Source organism: Vigna radiata, chromosome 5 (assembly GCF_000741045.1).
Source record: "Vigna radiata var. radiata cultivar VC1973A chromosome 5, Vradiata_ver6, whole genome shotgun sequence".
In the NCBI taxonomy this organism is placed as follows: domain Eukaryota; kingdom Viridiplantae; phylum Streptophyta; class Magnoliopsida; order Fabales; family Fabaceae; genus Vigna; species Vigna radiata.
Genome location: NC_028355.1, coordinates 27847365 through 27858751, shown reverse-complemented (window position 1 = coordinate 27858751; position 11387 = coordinate 27847365). Strand labels below are relative to the sequence as shown.

The 11387-nt window shown below is 24.7% G+C and overlaps 1 protein-coding gene across 1 annotated transcript; it reads left to right on the top strand.

Moving 5' to 3' along the window:
* Positions 1-1867: 1867 nt before the first annotated feature.
* On the top strand, positions 1868-2687 carry LOC106761358 (MLP-like protein 28). Its single transcript, XM_014644905.2, has 2 exons — positions 1868-2095; positions 2225-2687. Exons 1-2 carry the CDS (start codon positions 1903-1905, stop codon positions 2488-2490), a joined length of 459 nt encoding a protein of 152 aa, XP_014500391.1. The 5' UTR covers positions 1868-1902; the 3' UTR covers positions 2491-2687.
* Positions 2688-11387: the final 8700 nt, after the last annotated feature.

Genomic DNA, 11387 nt, shown 5'->3' with positions numbered 1-11387 from the left:
ACTTGTTTATAAGATATTATGACATTTTAGAGAACTCTGATATTTATATCCTAGTACTATGATAACTTTTTCATACACAAACGCTCTAATGAGTTTTTATATAATCATCATTGCTTTGATTCAAGTACTTTGATAATCTATTTCATATTAGCATATGTATTTGTTAGACATAAAAAAAATGAAGATTGTTAAGACAATATCATCTAAGCAAACCTTGTTCTAAAGTTTAACAAAGCGTCTATATGAAATAGCTTTTAACAACGTGAATCATCTAGGATAAAAACGCAAAGCATTAAATGCTATACATTAAAATTATCCTAAATGTTATATTACATAAATAGATAGTGTCTGAAGGATTACTCACTTATCAAAGGAGATCATCACCAAAATAACACATCAATAGACAAATTGTCTCCTCCAATGTGGATACTAGGTTTTGATTTGGTGTTATTTAAGTTTTGTTTAGGTTATATTTATACTTAAAAGTTTAAGTTAGACTTTTTTTAAACTACAAATTTTAAGTTAAACATTTTATTATTTATTTCGATTTTGAATTTTTTTTTTGTGTATTTAAATTGAACAATTTGAAATATATATTCTATCTGAAAAATTTCTTGCATTTTAAGTTTTGGTTCCATGACTAAAAAATAAAATTAAGAAAATAACAAATTTAAATTTATTATAGTCACGTATTTAAATTGACTGTTATTTTGCAAATATATGAAAGTTTAAGTTTATTAAACAATAACATACTTAAAATTTGAGTCTTTTAGCGAACAATAAATTTAAAATTCAAATACATTAATCAATAATATACTTAAGATTTAAGATTCCTGAATCTTCATTTTTCATAAAATAGATTTGAAAAAACAAACTTAAATCATCTGGAAAGGTAAATAGAAGAGACATTTTGAGCAACATATAGTAAACATTTATAATGTACTTGAGTTTATTTGTGAAATGATTCAAACTACATATCTCTGTCGTATTTCCAGCATAAACTTATCATACAAAAAAAAATATATAAAAAAGATGTTATGTGTCTGACGGATAAATTTGTATATGTCATGATTAATAATTAAAACAAAAACAATTTTCATATTTGATACTTTGTTTTATAACACTTAATCAAAATTACCTGGAGTGCAATGAACTTTCATCTAACATAAAGCTTTCATGTTCATCATTTTTGTGCTCATCTTCTCTTTGTTTTTTCCATAAACCTATACAAATCCAACAACTCTACTGCAAATTGTGTGTTCGTTTTTGCTCTTCTCCACGTGGTTTTGTTCTTCTCCACATGGACCACTGTGTTCTTTGTCTCATCATCGATGTTGTCTTTGTTATCATTTATTTTGCCTTTTCTTAGAATAGTAATATTAATACACTTGCACATCAACCATCTTTATTCTTCTACATTTTTCCCAGAATATTAGATCATTATCACCCTTTTTTGCTTTGTGAGCCAGTAGAGCTATATTATACGTACATTGCTGGAATCCGGAAAGAAAAAAAGAAGAGATGATACTGAAAATGGTGGTTCTGGTGACATCTCCAATGAAAGATATTCCTTTACCACTTACCATCGAACATATTAATTATAATTTTCTTCTAGTCATAATAATAATAATAATAAATAATACTAAATATTAAAAAGAGTATAGACATCAACATTATTATTATTACTATTATTTGAATTTAAATTTAAAGTAGAATAAAATCTTTTGAAAAAATTCTTATAATATCCATACTGTATTTTATTTAAAGTATGACAAGACAATATAGTTATATATATATCGTTAGATATCAGATATGTTTTTAAATCCCTTGTTATCTTTTTTGACAACTATAAATGCAGCTACGTTCTCCACAAATGTATTGTGTCTTGAGAGTAAAGCAAATATGGCACACTCCCAAATTCAAAAGGTGGAAGCCAATGTGCATATCAAGGCTTCTGCAGATCAGTTCCATGATGTTTTATCCAACAGGACACACCATATTGCCAACATTTTTCCTAAAGTAGTAAAATCTGTTGAAATTCATAAAGGTGAATGGGGTACTGAGGGATCCATCATCTCCTGGAGCTATTCACACGGTATGTGATTTTGCATCCACTTATATATTTTATATCGGTCTTATCTCTTTAATCGATGTGAAACTTCCAACAAATACATTAATATTGAATAAATTTATGATTATAGTTGTTTTTTATTTTGAATAACAGATGGGAAAATTTGTGTGGCCAAGGAAGTGGTTGAAAGCATAGAGAAGGAAAAGAATAAAACAGTGTTCAAGGTTATAGATGGTGACCTACTGAAACATTACAAGAACTTCAAGCTTATAGTGCAAGCTACTCCAAAGGAAGATGGAAGTGTTGTGAATTGGGTTCTGGAATATGAGAAACAAAATTCTCACACTCCTGACCCTTACACCTTATTGGAATTGGGAATTGAGATGACCAAAGAAATTGGTGCTTATCTAACTAAATGAATGCCAATATTATGCTATATGAGAAATAACAAATAAATTATGTGTTATGTGACTTAACATAATCCCATCAATTACAAAGCTTAAAAGCTTAATAAGTTGTATCAACCACCTACTTATATGGTGAAGCTGTGTTGTGTCTTTGTAACCTACTTATATGGTTTCATTATAAAAACATTGCACTGAATTTTATATATTTATTTTAATTTTAAAAATTTAATTTCTCCTAAATAGTAATTATTGAACTAAATAAATTATATCTTATAGGAAAATGTAATTTATACTTCGAAATAAAATAGCTATTGATAATAATTTAAAAAAATGATATAGTTAAACTAGTTTAGAATAGTTCAAATTTAGTTTAATTCACCTAAATCATGATCTAATTAATTAAGTTAAATTCAATTAAATCGTTGTACAATTTAGTTGAGTTTTCTGAACTCACTTTTAACAATTCTCATTATCATTCTTGGCTACTGCAAAACTAGATCCCATACAAAAGCTAAGATGGTGAAAAGGTTCTCTAAGACTCTTCTATTGCACCACTATAGATTTCAACTCTTACCTCCACAGAGTTATGGAATGACGCGTGTGTCCTTATCTTTTTCTTCCATCTTCTTCCTCATGCACCATCACTCCTCTCTCCCTTTCTTCTTCGGTCCATCACATTCAAATTCTATTACTGTTAATTATATAGAATTTAGATTACTAGATAAATTAAATGTTATCTAAAAAATTTATTTATAAATTATTTATCTGCGACTAAAGTTAAATTATTTATAAATTTTTATACATAAAATTCGTTTGTAAGTTTGATGCCTAAGGATGAAAACCTTTCAAATGGTTGTTATTTATACATAATGATAATGAGACTAGGTAAGTGAAACAAAACATTATATACAGATTTTACATATAAATTTTATAATTATTAAAAGATTTTCTTATTCCTTCCCATCTATTATATTGAAAAAAACCAGTGGAAAAAAATTATTCTTTCTCTTTTTTTTTTATGTTAGATTCAAACGTGTTCATCTCCCTTCATGCCATTGGTGTTCCTCTCCCTTTTCTTCTTCTTTTATCGATGTCTCCTATCTTCTTCCTCCCTCAATGACCCTATTTCTTCCTCCACCGATATCCTTTCTTCTCTTTTACTAATGTCTTCTTTTTCTCTTCTTTCTCAACTCTTCATACTAAAAATACATTTTAAAATTATGTTTTAAAATACAAAATAAAATATATCTTGTACAATTCAAAATACAAAATACAAATTCTATATTAAAAAATGTATAATCTAAAATATAAAAAATTATTTTGAAATATAATCTTTATATTCTTGAATACATAATCTGAAATATAAGTTTTTGTATTTCGGATCAAACACTAGTAGAAAAATAGGATTTTATGACGACTCTATTATGACAGAAAAAAATCATCCATCATAATAGATTAACTGATGACATTTTTGTAATAAAAGAGAAACTTATTATGACAGAGTTATAGATATCAGTCATAATATTACATGCGGTGGTAAATTAGTAAATAAATGCAAAACTTATTATGACATATATTGGAATACCTATCATAATAAATATCTTTTATGACAATTTTTAACTATGTATTATGACTGATTTTCAAAAACCTGTCATAATATTTCTGACCCTGATTTTCCATCTTCCAATTTCAGTCGCGATATTTGACGCCCACTCTCCTTCGAGATCTGTTATTCACTCTCATTCTCGTCGTTGCGCTTCATCTTCAAGGTTTCTCACCATTGACGGCATCAAGGGGCCACCTGCTCCTCCACTGTTAAACCATCATGAGCTGTCGTACGTCAATCGATGACCATTCCTCCTCCGCAGTAGCCACAACGAGCACCTCCTTGTTGCGCCTCACCTAAGGTTCTAAATACAGTGCGCTAGCCCGCGACCTTCGTGCCTCACCTAGGTCATTCTCAACAATTCAATGGGAGTACGTAACTGAATTGTGAATTCTCGATCCAAAATCGACAATGTCTTGGGGTTTGGGTTGGAAGAGACCTTCGGAGATCTTCCACCTCACTCTCAACTATGGCACCGACAATCCGCTAGAGAATATCGCTCGCACTTCATCCTTTAAAGTCATATATTAAGATAAAACGAATCAAAATTAGTTCTATTGAAAATATGCTTTAAATATAAAATACTTCTTACGTAGAAAGTTTATATCCTACAAAATTCATATTAGAACATAAAAAAAAAGTGTTGATTTACAATATAATTGAATCATTGTTTTATTACTTGTTTTTTTAATTTTCTTGTGAAGAGAAGATAGAACTACAAGTATCAAAGCTTCCACTCAACAAGCATAATGCATGATCTACCTAGTTTGTTGGGTATCATACAAACCAAACAAACACAACTAAAATAAAGATGGTAAACATAATACTGAAAATAGACAAAAATTAAAATTTTACTAGTGAAAACTTACAATTTCTCTCCCTACAATTTTTAAGAGAAATTTTTCAATGCTTAAAACAATATAAAGGAGGAAGATAAATGAGGTTTTGGAGTGTTTTAGGAAGAAACCAAGGGGTTTATTTTATAGCATGGGAAGGAAACTCCAAGATTAGTCTTCACCGACACTAGTGCAAAAATGACTTTTATGATAGGTAAAAATGACCTATTATGATAGGTAACTTTGGCATCATAGTTCTAGGCATCATAATAGGTCAACAGATTTTATGACTTACTAGAAAAGTTCGTCATAATAAGTTCAACATATTATAACATTCTTCCTATCACCTATCATAATAGGTTTAGTGTATTAATCTACATATACCTATCATAATATGTAATGTTTTATGATATAGATCTTTTCACCTATCATAATATGTCGAATATTTAAAAAAAATATATTATATATTTAACATATCCAATCAATAAATTGTAGTTCATATTCTACAATTTAATACATTATTTCTACATCAAACTATACTTAAATCTAAATATTACATTAATCTATATATGCTTCTAAATTCTAGCCAAATTTCTACAATTTACTAACATTTTCATATTTAATAAGTTCTCTCACTCTGGCATCAAAATCTTCAGCTTGGGTCCTCTCGACCCTCTCCCGTGCTTGAACTAGTTGTGATCACCTACTTAATCTCGTCAACAACGAATTTGACCTGGCTTTCTTCCTAAAACATCCGAAAGATATAAAAGAAAAAACTGAAACATTGGAACACATCCAAAGCAAATTTATAAAATACTACAGGAAAGGAAGGGGAAAAAACAAAAAAGACATAGGAAATGGATCAATGATTACCTAAGCATCTAAAAAAACAACTAGTAATACTCATTAGGTAATATCCATATTATTTATAAAAAATAATATTATTTAATTTATTTTTATAAAAAATATAGATATTATTTTTAAATACTCTTTTGTAAAAATATTTATACTTAATTAATTTTAATCTTATAAAAAAACACATTAAGAAAAACATAGTTAATAATATATAATAATGTAATATGTTAGAAAATCATTTTTAATAAAAATATCATTATAACATTTATATAAATAATAATTTGAAAAAAGACAATATTATTCCATTTTGAGAAAAAATGAGATTAAATTGAATCAATGAGATAAATATAAGAATTAAATTAAAATCAACACAATAATACTTGATACGTGAGAGTGTGGTGACACTAACAGTAATATTTGTAATACCAAAAACTTAAAACGAGACAAAAAAAAAATTATACAAAACAAATTAAATTTTTAAAATTAAAAATGTAAAAATTAAGTTATAAAAGATTAATTTTTAAAAAGTAACGACCAACTTGATATACTAGGAAAGTGGAAACTATCATATACTAATTAAGCCTATCAAATATTATTTAGTGTTATATGGGGGAATTAAATAGAGAAAATGTGCTTTTTGAAGATAAGAAAAAAATCAGCATATTTTAAATATTATTAAAATATTATTAAATATTATTAAAAATTGTGCCCACATCTTTATTAAATATTATTAAAATAATTGCGCGAGAGTATTTTAAAGGACAATGATATTTTCACAACACTTTTTGACAACTTCTTTTACAACGGGACGTATCATCATTTTATTGGTCTATTTAAATTTATTTAAAAATATTTAAAACGGACCAATCACAAGCTGCCACGTATGCGTTGTCGAAAAGTTATTAAAAAAGTGTTGTTAAAAGAAGTTTTTCCTATTTTAAAATTTATGTAAAAAATAGTAGTACTTTTTTTTTAATATTAAATTAAGTGAAAAAGTTTTTCAGAAAAACACAATGCAAGTCAGGACTACACTAATATAGTTGGATAACTAAAGTTGTTTGAATGATACATCTCTTCTGCTTATTCACATCTACCAAAAGTATAATTGTAATTATGTTTTTACTTATTACCTTTTACAAACTATTACTACTAATATTAGTAACAAAAAGTAATTAGTTAATATAGTGATAAATTTATATATTAATTTATAAATTAAAAATTATTAATGATTAAAATAGTTGTTATTGTGAATAAAAGATTAGATTTATTTTAAGTATTTGATAAATTTAGAAACTTTAAATTAAGTTCTTATTCAATTTTTATGTCTAATGAGTTTTAAAAATGTTAAAAATTTTCAATTAATAACCTTTCGTTAAATTATTATTATTTTGTTAACTATGTGACTTGTGAGTCATCTTGTTTTGTCATCTAAAATTATAAAATTAAGGAATAAATAAAAAATAAAAAAATTATAATTACAAAATTATAAAATACAAAATTTGTAATTTTATAATTTATTTTTTTATTTTACATTTTATTATTTTAATTAACTTTTAAAGAATTTTATTAAATATTATAAATCTTTGAGAGAGATTTGCTATCATAGTCTCATGTAGAAAAATATTATGTGAGGAAATTAAGCATAGTGATAAAACAAGATAACTGACATGTCATAATAAAAGAATCTAACTACATAAATTTAATTAAAAAGTTTTAAAATTTTGATGATTTAATATAAATCGCAAAAAATTGATAGAGACTCAATTAAAAAATTTTAAAATTACCAAAGATTCAAAATTTAATTAAGCCAAAAAATTTATAATTAATTTTTGAATTAATCTTTAAATTAGTTATTAAAATTTTGACTATAAAGATTTTAACTATGAATTAGTCACTAAATTGGTCTCTAAGTAAAATTAAAACCCAAGTGATAAATTTTTTTAGTAGTCAAAACTCTAAAAATTAATGTTAATAATTAATTTAGACATCATCAATTCATAAATTAATTACAATTTTTTATTCATAATAAAAATTATTTTAATTATCAATCATTTTTAATTTATAAGTTAATATCTATATTGTTCATATTAGTTATCTTTAATCACTAAAGTTATCATTGATTGGAGTTCTTTTGGTGGCTTGAAAATATATAATTTAACCTCTCTTCAGTGATGGAGAAAAAATGTGCTAAATTCATTTCTAAATGCTATAAACTCTGAATATATAGTAAATGTTGTTGATAAAATAAAAAAAGTTTGCCAAACAATAAACATTACGTGTTAGATTTTAAAGCAGGCAGTACTGTTTTTGTTTGGGACTAGTTCCGAGTAATGTGCACATATACCTAACATCACTCAGATAGGCTTGCTTTTGTTTTGTTAAGGAAAAGTCATAGTTTCTCACCCTTTATGACTAGCTTTCGACTAGGATAATGATAATGCATAACTTTTTTTTTTTACAGACATTTTAAGATCATTTATATTATGTGATTTATCAATATTAATGTTTATAATTATTATTAATAATTATAAAATAATTTTAGACTAATTATAGAGGAACACATAAATAATGTTACCGATTATTTCTGTCTGTTTTCTAGGAACACAGACCGTCGGTAAATTTTTTTACTTTAGTAATTATTCAAAATATTAACATCACATGGTAGTTTTGCAGAAACCAAATCCAAAGTTCCTTTAGGAAGAAATCTGTATTATCGAGGACCACGATTGCTCCTCTTCTGGAAAGTCACAATTTTCCAAAAGCATTACCTTGAGTCACATCCACAATATTTCTTAGCATAGAAGTAAAACAATACTAATGGATATAACTAACCTCAATAGTCAATTAACTATTATTATTGTTATTATTACACCTCTATAGAATTTTGAAAATCTCATATCATTTATAATAAAAGGTTTAAATACCTTTTTGTTAATATATCCATTCCTTTTCATCCAAAAGGTCCTTATTTTCAGAAAATATTCATTTTGGTTTGTTAATATATAATTAGAAAATATTCATTTTGGTTCTTTAATATATAATTTTATGTTTAATTTAGTTTTTTTATATAGTCTAAATTATTAATGACGGATAAACAATCTGTGTTATATTAATTTATGATTTTTTTTCTTAATAAAAAAAAGTTATTTATGTATCAAATTTATATTGTATCAGATAACAATATCAATATCACATATCAAGTTAATATTACGTCACATTTCAAGTCAGTATCACTATCAAGTGTTTGCCTCAATATCACATATTAGTGTCTTGTATTCAATTTAGTATTAATTTTTATTATTTTTGTCTAATTTAATTCTAATTTTTATTAATTTTGTTCCATTCAATTCTAATTTTGTTTCTCATTAAAATTAATTTTTATTAAGATATCAGAATGAATATTTTTGGACAATAAAAACTATTTTGAACAAAGTGAACTGATGTCAGAAAAAAAAATTAAACTTAAATAAAATAGATTTATATTATATAAATATATATAAATATTATTTTATATATAAGTTCTATAAAATTAAGTTAAACTTAAAATATATTATTTAATATGATGTCAGAATAAAATTTATCATAAAGAAATTTATTTTTTTAATTCTATTGTATTATTATTATACTAATATCGAATTTCACGTTTGAAATTTATATATATATATATATATATATATATATATATATATATATATATATATATATATATATATATATATATATATATGAGAGAGATAAGAATTTTATATTGATAAGAGATAAAACATCTTTTCATTATATATGAGTGGATAAATTTTCCATATTATAAATTAATTTTATAATATTAAATTAAATTTAAAAATGATTTTTTTAAAAATAGAATGTGAAATTACAAAAGATACTCAAAATTAATAAAGACTGTTTTAGATCTTCATTTCTTATATATATACATTTTAGTGAGTTTTTTGGCAACTCTCACCATGCATTAAGCATGGTTTTTGTCATGATTTATTACTGCTTATTTAACATTAATTATCTATCTCTTATATGAAAAGAGTAACCTTTACTATAAAATATATGTCTCTGAGTATTGTATATGTCATAATTTAAATTTTGTATTTATTTATTATTTCTTTATTATGAATAGTATAATTAATGAACCGAAAATATATAAATGAACCGAAAATATATAAAGAGGGAGAGGAGTGGAAGGATAAGGCTTGGCTGAAAAATAATTGGTGAAAAATTTGTTTGTTTTGAGAATTATGTAAGGTTGAAAAATAATGCAAAAATAATAGGCAAGTGAATGTCTTGTTTGTCGCTTGTCGTTTTCGAAAAATAATAAAGAAATAGGAGAATGAAGATGCATGTATGAGGACAATGAGAACTTGAACACTCCCAAAATCATACCTAACCTTTCGTGAGAGAAACATACACTTATTTTCCACAAAAAAATCACTATGGTTGATATCCCTTACTTAAAAATTTTAAATTGTTTCTTCCATCTTTCCCGTTCCGCTATTTTCTCTCTTTTTCTTTGTCGGGTGATTGTAGTAAATACTATAATAATAGATTAGTAATTAGAGTTAATTATTTATTTTCCATACATATATTTATAAATTATTATAACAAACTTACATTTAAATCTGACTTAGTAGTCATACTTTATTTATATTAATTGTCAATTAATGACTATTAATTTCATTAACTATCTATTAATAATTATTATTAGTCAAATTAATTTTCAAACCAATAGATTATTTTTTCATTAGATGATCAGTCGTCCCATCTTTTAATTAACCGGAGAGTCTTACAATACAATAACTAATGACTATACAATCAACACAAGAATAAAATATAAAATTTTCAAATTCAAAAAATACAATTCAGAATAATATTATATGAAAATTTTTATAACAAACAATATTTTTAAACCTTCCAAATCTTAAAACAATCTACTATATAAGAAAAATAAAACACAAATTTAAAATGTTTCACTTGAAACAAAAATATCATAGGCTTAAATCTATTATATAATTACTATCACTCGTTTGAAGACATATCCTAAGTAATATGAGACTTACAAGATAATTTTCACCACTTCCACACTCTTCACAATCTTTTCACAATCATATTCTCTTTTCTCACCATTAATTAATTACTTCATTGTATGTATTTTAAAAGTTAATTTATGTTTATGTTATATTTTAGTTAATTAAAAGTTATGGTAAATATGAGCTTTAAATTGAATATTGGAAAAAAGTATTAGTAGTACTTCATAGGGGTGAGGATATTCTTTTTCTGAGATTGTAAATGTTCAAATATTTAAACTTTAATGGATAATACTTGATCTGAAAACAAATAAACTTAAATTAAATCAACTACAATATTTGTTTAAAGTTAATTTAAACTTTTTGTTTAGTGTGGCTTAGTGTATAAAGAATGAAGAGTCCAATCTCTTAGACCCACAGAAACTGCACTAGGTTTGGATAAATTACACAAACTGCACTAGTGTAAAGAATGAAGAGTCCAATCTCTTAAAAAATTTAATTTAAATTTAATTTAATTATAAAAAATCAAAGTTTACTCCTATTTATATATATATATATATATATATATATATATATATATAT

Coding starts and splice junctions, on each gene's coding strand:
- LOC106761358 (XM_014644905.2), top strand. CDS start 1,903: ATGGCACACTCCCAAATTCAAAAGGTGGAAGCCAATGTGCATATCAAG. Junction 2,096..2,224: donor CTCCTGGAGCTATTCACACG/GTATGTGATTTT, acceptor TTTGAATAACAG/ATGGGAAAATTTGTGTGGCC.